This window comes from Loxodonta africana, chromosome 4, assembly GCF_030014295.1.
Source record: "Loxodonta africana isolate mLoxAfr1 chromosome 4, mLoxAfr1.hap2, whole genome shotgun sequence".
Classification (NCBI taxonomy): Eukaryota; Metazoa; Chordata; class Mammalia; order Proboscidea; family Elephantidae; genus Loxodonta; species Loxodonta africana.
In genome coordinates this window covers 112,266,892-112,292,099 of record NC_087345.1, presented here as the reverse complement: position 1 = coordinate 112,292,099, position 25,208 = coordinate 112,266,892, and the positions used below count along the sequence as shown (strand labels likewise).

Below are 25,208 nucleotides of genomic sequence, written 5' to 3'. Positions count from 1 at the left end.
TGAGCAGCTAAGGAGAAAGATGAGTTCCCAGACCTTAGCCTAAGCCACAAGTACAGAACAGACACACAGAACAGTCATTGGTTCACAGAACGCACTTTCTTCACTATGTTGACTTGAAACATCTTTGCCGTTTAACGAAGCAGATTGATTTGATCTGTCATTTCTGGGTTTACTCATATATGCTGTGTTCATCTTGTGATCATGCACGTGATTATTAGATTCCCATGTTGACTTTGGTTAGTCAATATGAAATCATTTCCCTATTTTACCAGGAATGAAAATATCTAACCACAGGGTAGTTTAAAGTCAGAGAAGTTGTGGATAAACTATTAGACTCTGAGGTTACAATGCAGAGCTCATCAAGGTTTCTCAAACACAAATTTTCAGAGATGAACTAGACATGTATCTGATGAGTCTCTTTGGGACACATAGAGCATGCGTACCTCATGTTTCCCTTGCTATTCCTAAATTCTAACAATACTGTATCTTTCTGATGACTACAAGATCAATACACAAAGTGTAAAAATCTTTTAAATAGTCCCTTCCACAGTCAGATCAATTTTGACTTATTTAATTTGGAGGTTATTCAAGAAAATGCTGAGGTTGTCAGGGCCAGTCAAAGAAAGCTGTGTTATTGTTTTCTTACTTGGTTCTTAAATGTGATGCCCATTTGTGGGAGAAGGGCAACGTGGCATGGTAGAAAGCACACTGAGCTAGAAGTCAGGGGACCTGGGTTCTGGTTTTGGCTTTGCTAAAACCTAGCTATGGGATGTAAGGAAGAAAAGCCTTAATCTCCGAGTTTCCAGTTTCCTCATTTGTAAAATCAGAATGTTACCCTAGGTAGTAATATCTCTTCCAGTTTGTCAATCTGTGAGCTAAAAATACAAGGAAAGTTTTAGAAACCAAATTGATGAATGTGATCTTGAGTTTGCCACATGAGCAAATAGAAACATAGCATTTAGACTAGAAGCAGCCTTGAAACCACATAGCCCAAACTCAGCATACTACCAACGCCCACTCTGAAACCTAGAACATTTAAGATTCCTTGAAGTCTCTCTACACAGTTGTAGCAGATGTCCCTGTACTTGGTTTCAGTCCACTTCAGGACTAGTTCTTACACATCATGTAGCAGAATAGCTTGTATATACACTATTGTTGTCTATACTTAATGACCTGCACACACATACACAAAAAAAACAAAAATTGCAGTAATTTTTCTCTGCGTCGGAATGACATTAAGAAGTAATGAAATTTATTTCAGTGAGCCACGGGTTGGAGAAATTGTTTTGTCTTTTTAGCTCTGCTAACTACACATTAAAATTTCTCTGCATGTAAGCTAAAAAGACAGCAAGCAACACACTTCTACATCATTGTAATAGATCCCATTTGTTGGCTGTCTACCAAGTATCAAGCAGTTTAGTTATGTTGTGACCAATATTCACAACAATTATATAAGGTAAGGACTGTTATCATCCCTATTTTACAGATTATAACACTGAGGCAGGAAGAGGCTTAATAACTTGTCCAATGCCATATAGGTGATGTAAGTAGCTGAGTCAGGTTTTGAACTTCACCTGATGAGACTGAGAATCTTGGGTTTCTTTCATTGCACTTGGCTACTTCTCCATGTCTAAGAAGATGTCTTTGCTCAGCGCCCAAACTTGCCAAAGAAAACAAGATTACATTAAGAATGTTTTATTTTTTTTTAATAGCTTGAACTTCCTTGATTGCTTCGTCTGGGGTATTATGAAAGGAGCTGGTTTATTTAGTGAAAATCAGAGACACAAGCCCTCTAGGCAGTGCATCAGAGATGCATGTGCAGGGACTGATGGAAATGAACTAACGCTGGACGTTCATTGCAGTTTTGCAGAGTGCTTTGAAGTACTGCTAATGACGGGCAACTCACTGCACCTATTATGTATTGTAAAGTGATATCAATAAACCATTTACTAGGTACCTTCTCCTACATTTCCAGACTTTATTGCCGTGCTTTGGAACGTGCTGTCACATTCTGTCTCACAAATAAGTCCATTTCCTGAGGATTTTCTTGGTTACCATCCTCTTATTTATACTGCATTTTCCATTCTAACACTGGTTTGCAAACCCTCCTAGGCTGAGGTGTATGAACACTATTCCATTTTCCCCAGAGCCTCAGCATGACCTGCTGCATTACTCTCTTTGGCCTTTTGGTCTAAAGACGTCAGCAGAAATGGCTCTGAAAAGGAACACTAGCAATGCACCTATTACCCTTACTGGAGGATGTACAAGGGAAAGACACCACTCCTACTTTCCTGGAAATTCAGCTCTAGGAAAAAAAAATATGAAGTCAATGCAATCATTCCAGTTAAGGGGAGGTGCCTCACGTACCCCATCCCCATCTCTGCCTAATATAACTAGGGGCAGGGTGCGCTTCTCATCTCTGTAGCAACAGCGTGGCCTTGACGACAGGTTAGGCAGTATTTCGAAAAATTAAAAAAGGCACCCACAGCACTAGTGTCTGGGTCCCTAACTCCCTCGCCTAGTGCAGAACACTCCACTTTCACATAACAAGTACTGCTTGATAAGGGCACGAAAAGGTTGGTTCTTATAGGGGTGCAGGTGCAGGCCCAGGGCCCATGAGGAAGGAAGGTTGGGCTAGAAAATATACTCTTGTTTCGCCAATGTTAAAGACTAGAAGTGAGAGACAAAAGACCTAGCTGTGTTCTTTGAAAACCAAAACACTGTTCCTGGAATCACAAATATATGAAAATATTAGGAACTTGTTTTAAAAAGAGACAGGGAAGAAAAGTAAACTTTGCTGCTTTAAGAAAATAACATGTTACAAATAAAGTGGGAAGCCTCACAGTACCTGATTTTAGAACCTATCATACCGCCACAGTAGTCAAAACAACCTGGTACTAGTACAGCAACAGATACATAGACCAATGGAACAGAATTGAGAATCCAGACATAAATCCATCCATATATGAGCAGCTGATATTTGACAAAGGCCCAAAGTCAGTTAAATGTGGAAAAGGCAGTCTCTTTAACAAGTGGTGCTGGCATAACTGGATATCCATCTGCAAAAAAAAAATGAAACAAGACCCATACCTTACACCATGCACAAAAATAACTCAAAATGGATCAAAGACTTAAATATAAAACCTAAATGGTAAAGATCATGCAAGAAAAAATAGGAAAACACTAGGAGCCCTAATACATGGCATAAACAGAATACAAACCATAACTAACAATGCACAAACACCAGAAGAGAAACTAGACAACTGGGAGCTCCTAAAAATAAAACACGACGCTCATCAAAAGATGTTACCAAAACAGCAAAAAGACATCCTACAGACTGGGACAAAATTTTTGGCTACGACAAATCCGATCAGGGTCTAATCTCTAAAATCTACAAAATACTGCAAAACCTCAACAACAGAAAGACAAATAACCCAACTAAAAAATGGGCAAAGAATATGAACAGGCAGTTCACCAAAGAAAACATTCGGGTGGCTAAAAGATACATGAGGAAGTGCTCACGATCATTAGCCATTAGAGAAATGCAAATCAAAACTACAATGAGATACCATCTCACCCCAATAAGGCTGGCATTAATCCAGAAAATACAAAAACAATAAATGTTGGAGAGGTTGTGGAGAGACTGGAACACTTATACACTGCTGGTGGGGATGTAAAATGGTACAACCACTTTGGAGATCAATTTGGTACTTCTTTAAAAAGCTAGAAATAGAACTATCATATTATCCAGCAATTCCACTCTTTGGAATATATCCTAGACGAATAAGAGCCTTTACACGAACAGATATATGCACACCCATGTTTATTTCAGCACTGTTTACAACAGCAAAAAGAGGGAAGCAACCAAGGTGCACATCAGTGGATGAACGGATACATAAATTATGGTATATTCACATAATGGAATACTACCCAATGATTAAGAACAATGATGAATCTGTGAAACATCTCATAACATGGAGGAATCTGGAAGGCATTATGCTGAGTGAAATTAGTCAGCTGCAAAAGGACAAATATTGTATGAGACAACTATTATAAGAAATCTAGATAAAGTTTAAACACAAAAGAAAATATTCTTTGATGGTTACGAGGTTGGGGAGGGAGGGAGAGGGATATTCACTAACTAGATGGTAGACAAGAATTATTTTAGGTGAAGGGACGGGCAACACACAACACAGGGGAAGTCAGCACGACCAGACTAAAGCAAAAGCAAAGAAGCTTCCTGAATACAACCAAATGCTTCAAAGGCCAGGATAGCAGGGACAAGGGTCTGGGGACCACGGTTTAAGAGGACATCTAGGTCAACTGGCATAACAAAATATATTAAGAAAACGTTCTACATCCCACTTTGGTGAGAGGCATCTGGGGTCTTAAACGCTAGTAAGTGGCCATCTAAGATGCATCAATTGGTCTCAACCTACCTGGAGCAAAGGAAAATGAAGAACATCAAAGAAATATGGTTAAGATGAGCCCAAGAGACAGAAAGGGCCACATAAACCAGAGACTCCATCAGGCAGAGACCAGAAGAACTAGATGGTGCCTGGCTACCACCGATGACTGCCCTGACAGGCAACACAACAGAGAACCCCCGATGGAGCAGGAGAACAGTGGGATGCAGATCTCAAATTTTCGCTAAAAGACCAGGCTTAATGATCTGACTGAGACTGGAGGGACCCTGACGGTCATGGTCCCTGGACCCTTTGTTAGCCCAAGATTGGAACCATTCCCGAAGCCAACTATCCAGACAGAGATTGGACTGGACTATAAGATAGACAATGAGACTGGTGAGGAGTGAGCTTCTTGGCTCAAGTAGACATACAAGACTAAGTGGGCAATTCCTGTCTGGTGGCGAGATGAAAAGGAAGAGGGGGACAGTAGCTGGTTGAAGGGACATGGGGAATACAGGGTGGAGAGGAGGAATGTGCTGTCTCATTAGAAGGTGAGCAGCTAGGATTGTCTAGCAAGGTGTGTATAACTTTCTGTATGAGAGATTGACTTGATTTGTAAACTTTCACCTAAAGCACAATAAATAAATGAGAAAATAACATGTAATAGGACTTGAAGCTTCATTTTTCCACCATTATTTACCATGGCTGCATCTTCCTTCCATACCTGGCATGTTCCTGTAAGTGTGGCAGATTACCAAACTTGCATGAATTCAGAAAAATTTAAATGTGTTAGTTCTCCAGAGCAGACCTGTATTGAATTATTTTATAAAGCAGTGTCGTTGTCATACCTTGATATATGTATTTTAAATCTAAATGTGCAAATGTCAAGCTCACATTATGTGTAAGAATGTTTTGAACATTATAAAGCACTATTCAAATATAAAGTCTGTTTATGCTGCTAGGCAATGTGTACAGTGGTTGGAGCCCTTAGAGCAGTGCATGGCACCTAACTCGTGGTCCGTAAGTAATAGCCACTGGTATCATTGCTGTAAGGAGCCTTGTTGGCACAATGGTTAAGCACTCTGTTGCTAATCAAAAGGTTGTTTGTTCGAACGTACTCAGCCACTCCGTGGGAGAAAGACCTGGTGATCTGTTTCTGTAAAGATTACAACCAAGAAAATCCTATGGTGCAGTTCTACTCTATCACATGGAGTTATTATGAATTGGTTGGAATCGACACAGTAGCACCAAATAACAATCATTGATGCACAGTCCCTGGGTGGTACAAACAGTTAACGTGCTTGCCTGCTAACTTAAAGGCTGGTGGTTTGAATCCACCCAGAACAGCCTGGTGATGTACTTCTGAAAATCAACCACTGAAAACCCTATGGACGCAGTTCCACTCTGACACACATAAATTGGCCATGAGTTGGAGTCAGCTTGACAACAACTGGGATCACTGCTGTGCTCCACCTGGCCTCTTTCTCCATGGTAGCTCCAGGGTGTTGTAAGAACATGACTGCTGGTCTGGGGAGCTTTCCAGGGACAAGGCCTATTTAATCTATCACTGGTCCCGAAAGCAAAGAGAAAAACAGGCCCAGTGAAAGTGTCGACGAAGGAGGGGACTGCTGGGATGAAAATGATTTATCAGGGCTGTTGATCTTAGCAGGGTCACAGGATTAGAGTCCGAAAGTTACAGACTGAGAGATGGTCCAATTCAACCACACCTTTGTTTCATATGGAGCACACCACAGTGGGAGCGGGACTTGACCCGTTCCCGGCCCAGGCATGTGGAGAGGTTCGGACGGCCTACCCCGCACCATGTTCCTGCAGGCTCTAAAATCTTCCGTGGAAGTGAAAGCTTGATGCCCATATGCTGCTTTCTGCCCTTAGAAGCTGGAGTGACTGTGGATGCCTTTCAGCTGAAAATTGGATCAAAATAATTCAACAAACATTTATGAAAGAGCTGTAGTGTGTCAGGAAGAGTGTTGGGCTCTGGAGTTTCAAAGACTAGTGGATCAAAATACCTGTCCTGAGAACATTTTCAGACTGGTAGGGAGGTGGGTAGTGGTAAAGCCAGAAAATAGAGAGGACCCTGGCCTCATGCAACAGGCATTCCAAGGGCAAGAGCACTGCATGTACTGGGCCATCACCAGCAAGCTGTTCTGCGAAAGTCTATTCTGTGTGCCAGATGGTAGCTCTCGGCTATCTGGGGGCTGAGAGAACTGTGACCATCAATGCCTACCCATCCCAGGTAACCGGAGAAAGCACCAATTTTGAAAAGCTGGGCTCTTGGCAGTGACCTGGGAAAATAGAAGTTGACGCAAGGTGTGTATGTATGATGTGGACCCTTCAGCTTAGCTGTGTGGCTGTGGTGGCAACTGACTAGTCTCATCCATTGGAAAATAGCTTGTAGTGTGAGCAGAGACCACAGCCCAGAGAACCCACTTTGCATCCTTGGCTGATACCTCCTCCTTCTCTCTTGCCCCAGGTCTCCCTATAGGAACTTTCTGTCTGTCCAGGAGTAAGCGGGCAGTGGCTGCACACAGGAGTGACACTGCTTGTGCATTCTCTTTTGGTCCTAGGTCTCTCACCCCTGACAAAGCTAACCATGGCCCTTGGGCCTCTACATCTGTTATTGGTGGAGTCTTTATCTATTCTCAACTGACAGAGCATCCAGGAACAAAGTCACAGCAAGAAGGCAATGTTCCAAGGTTCGGGAGGTCTAAGAGGGTCCAGACCCAACAGCAACTAAGCAATGCTGGGGAGCTACAGTGATCCTGTTGATAACTTTAGCAGGATTGCCAAGTCAGTACTGGGAACATGAAAGGGCAAAGGACTCTGGGCTATGGCAGCACCTGTGATGTGAAGTTTCTGGAAGGCTACAGAGGATGGGGCACTGGACCCAACCTTGAGCAGAAACTAGGGTGGGAAACACTCAGAGAGACAGTAGCAGAGCCCGCACCCAGAGCCACTTTGTGGCATCACCAGCTGACTCCTAGGAGCCATAGAAGAATCAGACTCAGAGATTAGAGCCCAATCCATCAAAGGTTTCTAGAATCTGGGGGAACACTCTGATTAATATAGTGATGAGGAGGCTTGTTTGCCAGCCAGCTGTGAGTGACCAAGGAACAAAAGGGTTTGCAGCAGTATTCTCCTGGATCCCTGTTGCTGTCTTTCTACAAGTGTTTCAAGAGGGAAAGACTCTGAACACAAAGAAAAAAGGAAGGAAGTAAGGAGGCAGAAGGAAGGATGTGGGCTAGGAGTAGTTATAAAGAGCCTCGTACACAATGGAAGCCATTGGAAGATTTTAAATAGATGAATGGTATCGGACAACAGCAAAAATGAAACAGAACACGTTGGCTGATGTTTGCAGAATGAACATGATAGGGACTCCTGTTTACAGACCACTGTAGACGTCTAAAAAAAAGGTGGGCATTAATGGTGGTTTGGGCAAGGGTGGCAGGAGTGGGCACAGGGAAGGGGTACCACCACCATGTCAGCCAAGGGGGCACTGAAATCAGAAGTGACTGTTTTGGAATGCATGCTTGACAGACAACACCTCCTGGAGGATAAAATTGCATTCACAGATCTCAAAATATTTGGTTAACATGATTAATGTGAATGTACAGACTAGATGATTTAGCTCTCAAAATGGATTATTGGGCCAGAACATCACAGTTGTTTTTCCAGAGAAGAGAACTGGGTCAAGCCATCTGTGAGAGTCATTTGTGCACATCTCTCCCTACCTCTCCATTCAGAGATACCACGTTGGTAGCTTGAAATCAGCCATAGTGGTAATATTTACACCATGGAAATTGGCAAATGCTATAATCAGGACCACCCCCACCCCCAGAAATGGTTGTTTAACATTTATCAGCACACCACTGGAGAATGCCTCTTACTAATAGAGAGGGAAGAGGCCTTAAAGATAGTTTAAACCACTGACCCAAACTCATACACCAGAAGATAAATGACATAGCCAGAATGACAGTGGAAGTCTCCTAGTACATCAAAGACACTCTTGATCTTAGCATACATTTCCATCTGAGTTTTCAGTTTACTGGCTTAATGGTTTAATAATCCTTCTGCGTCTTTCAGTTATTCTGCATTTACATATGTATTTTGGATGTTATTCTCCTAAGAGAGCCTGTTTACATCAAGATTTATCTTGTCTGAAAAAAGTCAACAACGAAAACAAAAAAGGGCAATATTATCTTTCAAATATGATTCAGAAAACCTGAAGAGCCAGTGGTGGCACTAGGCTCAGGTTGCCTAAAGGGCAGATTTGAGGATTTCTTGGCTAGATTTGTACAAGGGGTTCTGCCAGGGGTGGATTAACCAGTAAGCAAGGTATGCACTGGCTTACAGTAAGAAAGATATGAACAGGTTTAATTGTGTTTACTTACTAATCTGTAATGAACAATTTCACATGGGTTTCATCACATCTTTGTCCATGCTATTAAGATATTTTCTCTAATTGTTCTTTTAACTGTTTATCTTTATTTTCTTTGTCTTAAAAACTCTACTTAAGAAGAAGAGAGTGGTTCTCAAAGTGTGTTTCCCCATTAGCAGCATCAACATTACCTGGGAAATGGTTAGAAATATCAAATTCTTAGAATGTACCCCAGGTCTATAGAATCAGTAACTCTGAGGGTCAGGCCCGGCAATTTGTGAAGCTGCAGGGCAGGTAGTTCAGGTCATTGGGCTAGTCAGGCATCTACCTTTCTAATTGTTCCTTGTCTGAGACCTATAAATAAATAGTGGGCATTCAATTGGATTATTTCAAAGAGAGCTACAAAAGAAAGAACACACACAGAGACCTGCTGCTATATACATATCTAGGATATGCCCATGCAGAGCAGAAAGATTTATCCAGGGTGTCTTTATCGCAAATAAAAATTTGAGTAGCTATCCATGTTCTTTGCTGAACCCCAGCAGGAAAAGGATACTGTTGGATTGTGATCTTACATACATTGTCCCTGCCCCCTGCCCATTCTGCCTGAGGGGTTAATTTGAAACCCATCAGCCTGAGATGCTCTCAGGATTAAACTATTTAAGGTGTTCTACCCATTTCCTTGTCAGGAGAGAATTTTGTGCACTACATATAATTGATGACGGTGGACGCTTCCCAGAATCAAAAAGTGAAAGCAGTCTCCCATTTTTTTTTTTTTTAGAATAAATTTTCCTAGCACGAAACCTAAACTCCTTTCCTAGCCTAAGGGGCCCTGCACGATCTGGTCTCTGCTCTCTCCCCTTCTGTACCTTTGATCACCACCATCTGCCTCCCTCACTAGCATTGGTTGGTGGTCCTCTCACAGGAACCACCCAGTCCTGTGAGGGCTGGGACTGTGCTGATCTCTAGATCTCTTCATGGCTTGTTCCTTCATTCCATTGAGGTCTCTGCTCAAATGTTACCTACCCAGACAGACTGTCCCTGATAACCCTATCTAATATGGTATTTCCATCCCTTTCTATTGCTTTAGCTCACTTTTCTTTCCTTTCATCATCATGTAACATTACCTACATTTGATGGTTATTTGTCTGCCTTCAGTCATAGGAAGAAAGTTCTAGGAGTGCAGGGGTTTGTCTCTCTTCTTAGAGTCTAGAACAGTGTCTGACACCTAGTAGGCTTCCACTAAATACAGACTGAATAAATGAAGGAATTCAGAGGCCAACACAGGGGATGAAGAAGGAGAAAAGAGCTCTGTTCCTGTTACTGTAGGTTTTCAAGGGTCTGGAGATAAGAAATATCCAGGAACAAGGTGAAGTGCCCTGTACCATGCTGGAAAAGTCTATGTTCCATATTAACACCAGTCACTAGAGAGTCAATTCAGACTCATGGCAATCCCATGTGTGTCAGGGTAAAACTGTGCTCCATAGGGTTTTTAGTGACTGATTTTTTTTTTTAGAAGTAAATCACCAGATCTTTCTTCTGAGGTGCCTCTGGGAGGGCTCAAGCTGAGCATGTTAACTGTTTATACCATCCACTGATTATGTCGATACTAATCCAGGTAAAGCCACTCTTGACAGCCCCAAATGAAAGGATGCTCACATGTGAGGGGAACCAATGCGCAGGCTGGGATTGAAAAGGCAGGGGTTGGAGGGCAGCGGTTTGGAGGCAGCCTGATTTCTTCTGAATCCCAGCTTTGCCTCTCATTGGCAAGTGATCAGAGATTATTACTTACTTGTCTTCCTCTGAAAATGTAGATAATAATGCCTATCTTTTAGAATTTCTGTCATAATTTAATAAAATGATGTATTTAGAGGACTGGGTGCAATGTCTTTCCACATCAGTGAAAGATTTATGACATGCTTTTGGTAGGAGTCAGGACAGGGCAGTGTAGGTGTAGCATGTGGGACCATATGTTTAAGGGCAAAGAAAACAAGAGAGTGGGAGGAATGATCTGTAACAGGGCTCATGGGATTACGACGTTCTGAAGTCAACAGATTTTCAGGGACAAGAAAAAAGAGTCACCCTGATATGAGTTTTCAATTTTTCCCATGTCCATTGCTATTTTTGGGTTTCAGAGGATTTTCCCTCCATTCTTTCCCAACCCCTCTGCTTGGTAACTTTGCGGGAATCCAGAGCCTATTCATTTGTTCCATTTCCCCAAGTACAACTTTTGCCTATGTGCTCCCACTTATAAAAATGTAGATTCCTCAAGTTGCCATGGCTTTCAAAATCTACTGTTTGAAAATCACCAACATACAAAAGGAAAGAAGCTATCCCAGAAAGGAAGAATGCTATTTCTGGCTCCACGTCTTTGAAACGGCAGCCTGTGGCCAGATTTCCCAAGGGGTGGCGCCCACACAGTCAGCAGCTGACCCCATTTGTATTTGGACTGTTACTTTGAAAGAAAGCCACGAGGCTTATTTTCCAGTGTATTTGTAGATCTTCCACATTCCACATTCACTCTATTAATCCTATAATAATAAATCATATGATATTTATTACTCATAATAAATAATACCTGAGAGGGCTCAGAGAATCATGCCACACATCAAGTAAATGTCTTACCCATTCAGGGATGGATGACCCAAAAGCAAGGTATGCATGGGCTTACCTGTGTTTACTTACTAATCCGTAGTGCACAATTTCATCTGTTTTTTACCACATCAAAAATGGGTGAAACCCACGTGAAAGTGTGTACTCTATAAGCAAATGTACATAAACCCATGGGTACCTTGCTTACTGGTTAATCTGCCCCTGTCCCCATCCCACTCTGGCCTCATTGTTGCAGCTGGAGAAGTGACAATGACCTTTAGCTTTGCCTGGACCCAAATCCCATGGCCATGCTATGGATTGTATTAAAAGAGCCTGGCCCTTAGAGCCATTCTTGGCTGTGCCATAACTCTGCACTTGAAAATTTAGATTATAGGAAATGTCTGCACTTTGGCCTGGTTTGTGGCTTCAAAACACAGCCAGTGGATGCATGCCTACTTAACTTCAGAGCTGACAAGGCTTTTTAGTACCCTAACAAACAGGATTTATTTGGATTTAAAATTTATCACCAGGAATGGAAAATTGATGGTCTTGCCAGTGTTAGTAGCCAAGACTTCCAAGGTCCTTTTGGACTCAAATTTATCCCTAGCTCTTCAATAGAGGTTCTTTCTTACGGCCTGTAAATTTCACCAAGTAAATAAGAACATATTCTTTTTTTTTCCATACTACTACTAATGCTTTGATTATATCTTTGTGTGACAGTGATAAGTATTTTAAAAAGTCAGTACAGTTGTTCACCCCAAAGTTTAATAATTTTTTGGAAGCTAGGTACTGATTCAGAATTTAAAAGAATGTTACCAATAGCCTCACATTTAAGTTCAGAATTGGGTTGGAAATGATGTTATCTGTTAGAACGATAGCAACACCCCTACAACATTGTTTAAGAAATTTGGTTATTATTTCCATCCCTTGTCATGGTTTACATATTAGGTTTAGAATAATTTCCCCACATTTCTGTTCCTCAGAGTAATCTTTGTTGACCCCTCCTCATTGTCTCATAACTCTTTTTTAAATTTACTGACACGTGTGAGGAATGATTTGGCAATACAATTCTAAAACGCAGCTTGTATTGGTTTAGATTGTATACAATTACTAACTACTTCTGGGAAAAAAGATAACCTAATTATCTTAACCTAAGATGCAAATGTCTTTAGGCTAATGGGATATATAAAAACCAAATTTATAAAAACAAACAAAAAAGATGGTTTACTATTCATCCTAAAAGAATTCTTCCCTAAAGGAATAATCACAAGATTTCTTTAAGTAGTTATTTCCCCAGGTACACTGCAAATATTCAATTTTCAACACAAAATCCATTTATGTGCAACATTTCAATAACACGCCTAGTGTATAATGCCAGGCAGAGATTGTTTTGTTGTGTACTATCAGGTAAAAAAAAATTTTTTTTTTTTTTATCAGGTAAAGGAGCAAATTTAGGAAAATCTTCTTTATACTGATTTTTATTTATAAAAGTATTTATTGCAAATTCCAATTTACAAAATGAGCTGATGCAATGTGAAGCGTAAACTTTCTACCAGCTAAATCCTACTTTTAATACAGAAGTCTACTATTCTCTGCTTCACAATATCACTGCCTTATTGTGTAGAATCCCATTCTAATAAATGCACTTATGATGGCTGGATAGGGCAATGAGGTGCTTCTGATATGCTCTGCTTCCATGTGGCTTGGAGTCCAGGGACTGATGGGCACTGTGTACCCAGGCCTCAAGTTGGAGTCAAAGCTCAAGCTCCTTTAAAGCAGGATGGCATCATGTGCAACCTCATGTTGCAGGTGATTCACAGAGCAACATGCACCTGGCCAGGTTCACCCACCTTACTGAACAGGTCCTCCCTCAGAGTTGGTCACTGGCAATTTATCTCCAGTCTGAGTGTAAGCTTAAATCCAAAGCTGTCAAGGATGTGTTTGCTACCAAAAATAAAACAATTTACGTAGCACTTCTGGGATCTAAATGCCAATATAACATTTTAGAAAACACATTTTTCCATCTTTGCCTGATGTCACATGCACTAAGGACCATGAATAATTTTCTCTGCTTAGTGCCTGACACACAAACCCAGCAAATACACAAATATTAATGCATGGAGGTATACATGCTAGAATGTGGATGTCATCTCTCCATCACCTACTATTTGTAGTTAATCACTGATGAATTTGTCTGCCACACTAGACCCTTCCTATCTAATACAGCCTGTGAAGTGCTGATGGACTCCTTAAATACCATTCTCTTTAGCTGCTTTTCAAACACCATCAATGGCTCCCTTTTATCACATCTATCAAATCTGAACTTCTCATTCTCTTGATATAACTTTAAACCCCAGCTATTACGCAGCTACCCAACCTTCTCACAGGTATCTTCTAGTGCGGTCAGCACCATCACTGCCATTCATGTCTGTGCAGTGCAGTGTGGTGGACAGGCTGTATAACTGGCAGACAAAAGATCAGAAAGTGAATGGCTATTGATCTTGGGTGATTCAGGTTTGTTTTCTGAGCCTTTCTTGGAAGAAGGTTTCCTGAGCGGGAGGGAGATTGGACTAGCTCTTTGTAGCCCTAGGATTTTCTAAGCTCTTGCTTTATCACCTCAACTCTTCTTAGGTTTGTGGGCATAGATAGGAACAGATATGAAAGGAAAAGTGCTTTGAACCAATCAATACATTGATAACATTATTAAAATTAACACCGTTTCCATCACATATGTCAATCGTGCATTTGTATTTATTATCTCATTTCATTCCTTCATGAACTCTGTGAAGGGTAGGCACAGGAGAGGAAACCAAGGCACACAGGTGTCACAGCTTAACCAATGTCACACAGATAATGAGAAACTCAGAACCAGAAATAGTAGTTTCTTATTCTCTTAAATTTCCAGGTCCCAAGACCCTTTCTCCTGAGATCATTAATGTATTAGCATCCTTTTCTTTGTCCATTTCCAAGATGATTAACTTGGAAGAGAGTCCTGCAAATTGCTCTGGTATGCTGCTGTTAGCTGCCATGGAGTCAGCCTCTGACACATGGTGATCCCATACACAACTGAATGAAACGCTTACCCAGACCTGTGCCATACCCATGATTTGTTGAGGATCAGACTGTTGTGATACATACAGTTTTCACTGGCTGACTTCTGGAAGCAGATTGTCAGGCTTTTCCTCCTAGTCCCTGAAACCTATTCAGCATCATGGCAACATGCAAGCCTCCACTGACAGACAGGTGATGGCTATGTATGAGGTGCATTGGCTGGGAATTGAGTTCAGGTAAAAACTCAACATGTGATAAATGAAATGTTTGCAATAATACCTTAAGGATAAAATATCTTCCAGGTAAAAGAAAGACCCAGCTGTAACCCATTCAATGGAAGTAGCATATCTAGAGGCAACTCATCTGGAGAAGGGTGGCCAGCTTGGAACAAACGGGGCCACCCAACGAGGCAGAAAGGGATTTATGTCTCCAGCACTTTCCTGGGGAATTTTGGCTAGGTCCTGCTTGTTCGTCATGGAAGATAAGAGTAGTAATAAGTCAAAATTGACTCAAAGGCAGCTAACAATAATAAGTTAGAATAAATATAATGGGCCAGGTGCTGTCATATTTATGCTTATCATTTCATTTTATTTAAAACTGACTCTACCACCCTGGTTACTCTCCCTTCCTTACTTTAGTTTTCATTGCAGCACTCACCACTATCTAACATACTACTGAATTTGTTTATTTTGTGTATTGCCTACTATTCAAACATAAACTTCATGAGAGTGGGGATTTTTGTCTGTTTTGTTTACTGCTGCTCCCCCAGTGACTGAAACAATACCCAGCACGTAGTGTTGATGAGCTGTTGATAATGGGTAAATACATTAATGGACTTTCACAGAACTAATAAGTGGTGAAGACAGGGCTCACACTCAGGATTCAAGTTCTAGTTTAACACCTCACCTACAGCTACACAAGCAATGATGTCACATCAGCCTATCTCAGTCTGATCCACTAACACTGGGAGCATGTAACCAACTCCCGTTGCTCCAATCCTTTGCTCTTTAAGCAAACTCCTGATTATAATCCTGGCTTCTTAGGAGAAAACACATGGGCCAGCCATGTCCGTTCTGCTTGGAAATTATAATTTATTTTGTTAAATCAATGCATAGGCATTCTGATCTATCCACATCTCCTTCTTTTGACTCTGATTAGTGTGTTCCCACCCCAGTTCATTCCGTGCACCCTGCTGGGATCTAGTGTCTGGGCCTGTAATGTTTGGGACTGGACTCTGAAACTTTGTCACCTAAGAGAGGGCCTGTCTGGGGCGCTGTCCGTGAGAAACCACATGGGTGACCTGCAGGTCTGTAAGCCTTTCCTGGTAGTATCCTGATATCACTGCAAGCTTGTTTCATCTAAGACAAAGTATTTTTAGCAAAGCAATATTCTGACTACAGCTATCTGGGTAATTTGGGAATGACAGCAATGAACATCAATTGTGAAACAAAACTCACGAGAATCACACTGGATCGGCTAGAATACAAAAGCAAACCACAGTTTTACTTCAGGGTTTACTAGAAAGGTTAAACTGGAAACTAAGCAAGTCACACAGTTTTCATGACTGAACTCAGAGGGACATGAGGAAAAGAAAATGAACAATTCCACTATAATAGAATGAAAATTTAATTTGAAGCTTAGTGATTTTTCAAGCCTGAGTATCTAACAATATTTTTTAATATAAAGAGTAGGGCATTGTAAGTTTCCCCAAACACACAAGGATTCAAGAAATGGCTCCTGCAACTTTAATTACATGAATCATTTTTTTCTCAAACCATTGTTTTTTCCTTGACCTATTCTATCCTCAGACTCATTACATAGGAGTTCAGAAGTAATAGCACAAAATTTTCATTAAGTACACACGACGTCCTGTTGTTGTTGTTAGGTGCTGTTGAGTTGGTTCCGACTCATAGTGACCCTATGCACAACAGAACGAAACACTGCCCAGTCCTGCGCCATCCTTACAATCGTTGTTATGGTTGAGCTCATTGTTGCAGCCACTGTGTCAATCCACCTCCTTGAGGGTCTTCCTTTTTTCCGTTGACCCTGTACTCTGCCAAGCATGATGTCCTTCTCCAGGGCTGATCCCTCCTGGCAACATGCCCAAAGTATGTAAGACGCAGTCTTGCCATCCTTGCCTCTAAGGAGCATTCTGGCTGCACTTCATCCAAGACAGGTTTGTTCATTCTTTTGGCAGTCCATGGTATATTCAATATTTTTCACCAACACCACAATTCAAAGGTGTCAATTCTTCCTCGGTCCTCCTTATTCATGGTCCAGCTTTCACACACGTATGATGTGACTGAAAATACCATGGCTTGGGTCAGGCGCACCTAAGTCTTTAGGGTGACATCTTTGCTCTTCAACACTTTGAAGAGGTCCTTTGCAGCAGATTTGCCCAATGCAATGCGTCTTTTGATTTTTTGACGGCTGCTTCCACGGCTGTTGATTGTGGATCCAAGTAAAATGAAATCCTTGACAACTTCAATCTTTTCTCGATGTTGCTCATTGGTCCAGTTGTGAGGATTTTTGTTTTCTTTATGTTGAGATGTAATCCATACTGAAGGCTGTGGTCTTTGATCTTCATCAGTAAATGCTTCAAGTCCTCTTCACTTTCAGCAAGCAAGGTTGTGTCATCTGCATAAAGCAGGTTGTTAATGAGTCTTCCTCCAATCCTGATGCCCCATTCTTCTTCATATAGTCCAGTTTCTCGTATTATTTGCTCAGCATACAGGTTAAATAGGTATGGTGAAAGAATACAACCCTGATGCACACCTTTCTTGACTTTAAACCAATCAGTATCCCCTTGTTCTGTCTGAACAACTGCCTCTTGATCTATGTAAAGGCTCCTCATGAGCACAATTAAGTGTTCTGGAATTCTCATTCTTCGCAGTGTTATCCATAGTTTGTTATGATCCACACAGTCGAATGCCTTTGCATAGTCACTAAAACACAGGTAAACATCCTTCTGGTATTCTCCGCTGTCAGCCAGGATCCATCTGACATCAGCAATGATATCCCTGGTTCCCCGTCCTCTTCTGAATCTGGCCTGAATTTCTGGCAGTTCCCTGTCGATATACTGCTGTAGCCGTTTTTGAATGATCTTCAGCAGAATTTTGCTTGTGTGTGATATTAATGATATTGTTCTATAATTTCCACATTCAGTTGGATCACCTTTCTTGGGAATAGGCATAAATATGGATCTCTTCCAGTCAGTTGGCCAGGAAGCTGTCTTCCATATTTCTTGGCATAGACAAGTGAGCATGTCCAGCGCTGCATCTGTTTGTTGAAACATCTCAATTGATATTCCATCAGTTCCGGGAGCCTTGTTTTTTGCCAATGCCTTCAGAGCAGCTTAGATTTCTTCTTTCAGTACCATCGGTTCCTGATCATATGCCACCTCTTGAAATGGTTGAATGTCAACTATTCTTTTTGGTATAATGACTCTGTGCATTCCTTCCATCTCCTTTTGATGCTTCTTGCATCGTTTAATATTTTCCCCATGGAATCCTTCACTATTTGAACTTGAGGCCTGAATTTTTTCTTCAGTTCTTTCAGCTTGACAAACGCCGGGCGTGTTCTTCCCTTTTGGTTTTCCATCTCCAGCTCTTTGCACATGTCATTATGATACAATACTTTGTCTTCTCGAGATGCCGTTTGAAATCTTCTGTTCAGTTCTTTTACTTCATCAATTCTTCCTTTTGCCTTAGCTGCTCAATGCTCAAGAGCAAGTTTTAGAGTCTCCTCTGACATCCATCTTGGTCTTTTCTTTCTTTCCTGTCTTTTCAATGACCTCTTGCTTCCTTCATGGATGATGTCCTTGATATCATTCCACAACTTGTCTGGTCTGCGGTCACTAATGTTCAATGCGTCAAATCTATTCTTGAGATGGTCTCTAAATTCAGGTGGGATATACTCAAGGTCATATTTTGGCTCTCTTGGACTTGCTCTGATTTTCTTCAGTTTCAGCTTGAACTTGCATATGAGCAATTGATGGTCTGTTCCACAGTCGGCCCCTGGCCTTGTTTTGACTGATGATATTGAGATTTTTCATTGTCTCTTTCCACAGATGTAGTCAATTTGATTTCTGTGTGTTCCATCTGGCAAGGTCCATGTGTATAGTCGCGTTTATGTTGGTGAAAGAAGGTATTTACATCCTAGAAACATTAAATTGTTCATCCTTGCTTGTCATTATATATGGTAGTTTACAGTTAAATGCTTAAAACAAATTTACTCCTCTGTGTATTCATCGTAGAAGAAGCAGAAAAGATGTTTTTCATAGAAAATAGTGAATAATATTTTTAAATAATAAATAATTATTTAAAAGCATAAAATGTTTTCATTAAAAGGCATATCTATCATTTAGAGGGTTTAGGAGGATGTTTCTTAAAAACAATTCTGATTACGATGATGTCAAATGACAAGGGTGGCAAGGATGACCAGGTACAATGGTTAGTGTTGAATGGGAGAAATTCTCATACAAATACTGATCCCACAACTGGCACCTGGAAAGAAACCATTTCTGATTTGAGTATTTTTAGGTAATATAGTATTACACTTGCACATTGTCAAATTTACCAAGAAAACTAGAAATTATTTTAAACTAGAAAACAAAAATAATACACATGATTTCTTTTAAAAGGCACCAGAAGAGAAATCTATTTTAAATTAATTACCAGTTAAAGATCCTCTTCTGTTTGCTGACGGGTTTTCAGTGATTATGCAGCAAATATTCTCATTTTCCTACAATGATCAGTCTCTTCATGAAGCAGTTTATTCTGCTTTCCTTATTCCCTTTGCAAACTCTAAAGACATTGCCCATTTGATGTAGAAAATGGACTTTCTGCTAGTTTAATGTTTAATTACAGCAATGGGAGGGGAAACAGAAAATCCCACTAAATTGCAAATAGGCAATGCAGGGCTACGTGAGCTTTAACTATTTTCACGCCCTGTGCAACAGTCCATCGATAAAGCTTTCACTGGCAATTCTTTTTGCTAATTTCAGTTCGATGTTTTGGTATTTATTAGGTGTCAGATTATGTTTATATTTTTCATTAGTAGCAGGCATGTTTTTTATCAGGAATCATCTACTACAGTCCTGTCTCCTTTGTATCTTCAAAATAAGATCTATTCTTTCATTGTTGGAATAACTAATAAAACCTACCATGTTCTTCTTTGCTGTTGCTTCAGGATTTCTTTTAATGTAAGAATACTAAAGGGAATGCAAGTGTTTAAGAAAATGTTCCTCCTCCTGTTGTAACCCCCCACTTTACATTCATCACAGGAAGAAAATACTCAATCTAGGGAGGGTGTGCTTTGCTTGAACACTTCCTTTTGAGAAACAACAATGACAGCAACCTGTTGAGCAGTCAACTCTAGAAAGGCTGCTATATTGGTAGTTCCAATAACCATAAGGAATAAGAGGTCACTTGATCTTTTCTGCTAATTTTGGAATAACAAATTTTCTGGCTCTATAAAACCAGTATTATGGCTCTTTTTTTCCCACACCAAACACAAAAGAACATAAGTTGACTACCTGGTCCTACAGAAAATCACCCATATGCCACGTGAACTGGGGTGGATGAAAACCAATAATAGTTAACTATGGGCTTTGATGATTATTCAAAACCTCAACTTGCCCAAATTTTCAACTTATGATACAATTCCTGATCTACTAAATTCTGTGGAGTGATTGAAATGGCCTCTACTAAATATAAATTGGATGTATCCACTTTATAACCTTAGATATATACTTTCATCTCTGAGAGTCCTTTGAGGCAATTGTGTAAAATACTATATCAAGGATTGTTGTTGGAAATACTGAAAGATTTCATGATGTAAAAAATACATCAATGTCATTTAAATTGAATAAAATGGTTCCTTACTTTTCTACAAGCATTTTAGCCATCTTCTCAACAAACTTGTTTGATAAATACTGCAAGAAACAAACATTTTGCTCTTTGTACCATAGACAGATTTGCCAACCTGATCGATTTTTTCTCTATAGCTAACCTGATTTCTATATTTTCTCCTTTATTAAAGATCATGTAATCTTAGCTTCTATCCCATTCACATTTGCCAAACTACTGAGAGAGAGAGAGGTGCAAAGATGGAGACAAGAATAAGATTTCACAAAGCAGCTTTGCAACCGAATATAGGAATCTTACAAAAACATATAATGCAGATGGGAAAGATAAATCAATGGAACAATAAAACACCAAAGTTGTATGAAGAGAAGAAGTCTGGCAAGAGAGTCACACTAAGACGTATACTTGGAAAGAATAAGAATGAGCGTAGGAACAAATTATTTACTAAGATTTGAACAGGTGAAATAATTTGCATGCTGCCAGATGGAGGAATTGCATTCATGTGTGTTAGCCCATGTTTCCATCACCGTTTATATCTAATTCCCTTGTCTTTCACTAATGATATGAACTAATTACGAATCCTTCTTAGGTAGAGCTTAATTTAGAGGGAGAGTAGTGGAGCAAAGAGATGGATGACGTGGGTTGTTGACCTAAATCTGACTCCAGCTTCATTGCCATTTCTTTGTCATTTCTCCGTACAGACCAGAGCTGGTAACCTAATCATAACCAACTGAACCATGTTTTTCCATGACCGATTATGTCCCACAAAGTAAATTTAGCTGACATTGTAGAATTATTTGTTGACCATTTGAATAAGCAGAACTTCTTAATAACGAAGAGAGCTCCACTGCTTGTCTTCAAGGTTGGTATATGATTTCCCACCCCCTCAGGCCTCTGGCTTTCAAGTCTGTCCTAGAAGGAACTGATTATAAAACCACAGAATATCAGTATTTGAAGGGTTATTTTTATCGCTTTAATTCAATTCCATTGTTTTTCGCAAAAAGAAGCAAGAGGAAGTTATGTAACTTTTCCAAGCTCTGTCAGGTCTCTTAATTCCTAATCCAGTCTTCTATCTCAAGAGGTCAACTTTAGATCTGTTGGTTCCCCTGATTAGAGGCTCCACTGAATGTAGATTGAAGAGTTACAGGTATTGGCAGGAAGTGAGTACTTCCTACTGGAGGTATTCAAATATGATTTTAAGTGTTAAGGTAGGTAACATTATTATCTTTTTCTTTTCTTTCACGTTTTAACTGAGAAGAACACTAAGGCACAGAGAGGTTAAGGTTGCCCAAGATCACACAGCTCAAAAGTGGCCAACCCAGGACACAAACTCAGTCTACTACCTGTGCTCTTAACTGCAACACAAACTCAGACAGTCTACCACCTGTGGTCTTAACTGCTGTACTATTTTGCCTATTAGCTATCATCTGCCCTATTAGGAAGCTAGCCATGAGTTGGAATCGACTCAAAGACAACTGGTTTCTTGGTTTAAGCTAAGTCACTAAGGGTATATCATTACTTATTTCTTGTTTATCTATTCACTCATTTATTCAACAAATATTACTAAGCACCTACTATGTACCACCACTGTCTTAAGTCCTGGTGATATACCAGTGAACAAAATAAAGCCTTTACCCTAATGCAGGTTACATCCTAACAAGGGAGACACACAATAAAAGAATAAATATACAATATAAGTTCAGATAGTGACAAGTGTTTTAAGAAAATAAAAAGCAGGGATAAAGAATGATATGGTGAGGTGGCGGGGGGAGGGACCTCTCTTGAGAAGGCTGCCAGAGAAAGCCTCTTTGAGGTGATGACATTTGAGCAGAGATATGAAGGACATTAGAGAAGCAGCAGTGTGTTGCAGGCCTAGAGAAGAGCAAGCTCAGAGGCCTCAGGTGGAAACAAGCATGGTGTGTGGTGGGAAAAGCAAGGCCAGTGTGGCTGGAGATGGTCAACGAGGAGAAGGCAGAGGACAGCAGCAGCCAGAGCTTCTAGACCAGGACAGGAAGTTTTGATTTTATTCTACAGTGGGAGCCAGTAAAGGGTTCTTAGCAGGGGAATGACATACTCTGATTTGTATTTAAAAATTACCACTTTGTGAGGAATAATCGTTACGGGGGCAAGAATGAAAGCAGGAAGCCCAGTTTAGTGGCAACTGCAGTGGTCTAGCTGGGAGCTGCAGGTTATTTGGACAAGTGGAATAAGTTTTAGGAAATAGTAGAATATTATCTAATTTATTGGTAGTGTAGAAGAAGCATTTTGTTGGAGCATGTGCCGAGTATGGAGTCTCTGGGTGGTGCAAATGGTTAATACGCTTGACTGCTAAATGAAAGCTTAGATGTTTGAGTCCACCCAGAGGGGCCTTGGAGGAAAGGCCTGACAATCCACTTCCAAGAAACCAGCCATTGAAAACCCTACGGAAGACAGTTCTATTCTGGCACACATGGGGTCACCATGAATTGAAGTAAACTCGATGGCAAATGGTATTGGTAGCTTCTAGTTAAGAACTAAAACTCCTTTCCAATTAAGTGCTGAAAAACAAAATGCATGTGAAAAAAAAGGGGAGTGAGTCCTTTGTCAATATCACTGCACAAGGCACGACAGACCTGGGGAGAAAGCTTTCCTAGAGTCAGGTCCTTAAGGGAAGAGATGTTTTAGTCCAGCTGACACTCTGCCTTCTCCTAGCTCTGACTTCAGACTAAATAGTGAGAAAATCCATGTAAATATTACATACTGAAATTTATTTGCTATGCTAAAAATCTCTTAGTGTCTTCCTTTGGTTTTTTATCTGCCCCCGTGGAATTTTCATTCAACTACAAATAACTCTACTAACAGTTTTCAGTAAATCAATCTTTGGAATTACCAATTGACAAACATAAGCCTTATGTATGATTTCCACAACTAAGTCTTCAATTTCTGTCTTTTCTCCTGAACTTGAGTTTAACTGTCTCTAGAAACAAGGGAATCACTGCCCTTTAGATGGCCCCTTATTTTATGGAATGAGTTGGCAACCAAAATCACTGTCTCCCTGAGTGTTTTGGGGAGAGAATAATATTTTCATATTTCAGTTAATAGAAGTATTATTATTTTAGTCACCTAAACTCAAAGCTTGTTTTCTTATTATCTCTCCTTAATCCATTGTCAGCAAAGATTTTTCTTAATCTGTTTTTCACTTGGTATCATGGAATTAAAAAATCAGAAAACTGATCCTCAGAGATGAGTTATTTCAGTCATTCATTCAACAGATATTTGTTGAGACCCTCTTTGTTCCAAAGAGTCTTCCAGGTATTGGGAAACAGTGACCAAGGAAACAAAGACAGAAAAAGATAGTTAACAAATTCATAGGCAAATAATTTCACATAGTGGTGGGCGCTTTGGGTAAGATACGACAAGTTGCTCTGACAGAGGGTCTGGGGTCTTCTTTAGATGGGTTGGTCAGAAAAGGAGAATTTTAATTTCTGAGGATAAGCCATTTCAGGTGAAGGGAACAGCAAGAGCCCAGGCCCTAAAACCATGGCAAGGTTGGAAGGATTAAAAACCTCCGAAAGAAGGTAAGGAAGGCTGGAGCATAGTGAGAGAGGCAGGCGGGGTGTGGGGGACTGGGCCCATTTGATTCTTGGTCAAATCTTTCCACCACCCAAGCCTTCCTTTCTATTCCAGGGTCCTTCCATCATATTCTTACCAGTTCAACGGCCACTGTGTCTCTTCCTTCAGATTCTTAGCCCTTCACAACATCATACCAGGAACATATGACATTTCCTAAAAATTCCATTTTTCAAAATCATATAATCCTTGGACTTAAAAAATCTTCTATGTCTCTCCATTGTCTGTCAGATTAAGCACAACTCCTTACCCTGAACAATTAACTACAATTTGGCCCCAACCTAATCTAGGTGAGTGGGTCCATCTACTCTCTTAGTATCGGTTGCTCAGATCTGTTCTTTTCCTTTATACCAGGGCTTTGAATCGGTTCGAACCCCTGCTGAGAATTTGGATTTCCACCCCAGATATTGAATCAGAATCTACAGTTTAACAAGATCCCCAAGTGATTTTTATGTATGATAAATTTTGATAACCACTGCTCTACAAGTGGTTCTCAGAACTGGTCCCTAACCAGCAGCATTAGCATCGCCTGGGAACTTGTTAGAAATGCAAATTCTCAGCAGGAGTTAGAGAAGATCTGCTTTACACACAACTTCCTCTCCCAGCCTGTAGGATAGCTCCTCATTTGTAGCTAGTCAAATGTTGCTGCCTGGTGTTACTGTCTAACTTTCATGGCTATATACAATGTTCTCCAATTAAGCCCAAGATTCTTGAAGGTAGGGAATTTGTCCTTCCCTACAACATCTAACCTATTGCAATAAACATTAAAAACAAAACAAAACAAAAAAAAACTCTGTTGCTGTCAAGTCGATTCCAACTCACAGCCACCCTATAGAACAGAGTAGAACTGCCCCATAGGTTGGTTTCCAAGGAGCACCTGGTGGATTTGCACTACTGACCTTTTGGTTAGCAGCTATAGCTCTTAACCACTACGCCACCAGGGTTTCCACTATAAACATGATAAAATTTCTTCCTACTTGAGAGCACCATGTCTTTCTCACTTTGTTTTCTAACATATAACTCATTCGTACCCAAGTCACCAAGAATGAAGTAAGAGTCTGGTCTGTTGAAAGGCAGTTAGAGAAGGGATCCTGGGTATGTGTGAGAGAGACACAGCATGGCACAGTGGTTTAGACATGGACCTTGGAATCGAACGGCCTGACTAGGGGATTTTGGGAATCTTGGGCAAGGCTATTTAACATCCCTGTATATCAGTTGTTTCATCTATAAAATGGGTAAACATCCCTACCTCACGGGGTTGTTACCAGGATTGAACAAGTTAATATT

General features: G+C 40.5%; 1 protein-coding gene across 5 annotated transcripts in view; it reads right to left on the bottom strand.

Annotated features, from left to right (window-relative positions):
- ITPR2 (inositol 1,4,5-trisphosphate receptor type 2) overlaps nucleotides 1-25,208 on the bottom strand; it is a 537,466-nt gene that overhangs the window by 21,748 nt on the left and 490,510 nt on the right. Inside the window, exon 56 of one of the 5 annotated variants that reach the window (XM_064284464.1) lies at nucleotides 2,297-18,950. The exons of the other annotated variants lie outside the window; for them this stretch is intronic. Coding sequence (XP_064140534.1) covers nucleotides 18,921-18,950 — 30 coding nt within the window. The 3' untranslated portion in view covers nucleotides 2,297-18,920. Of the gene's footprint in view, nucleotides 1-2,296; nucleotides 18,951-25,208 lie in introns of those variants that run through there. 5 annotated transcript variants of the gene reach the window in all.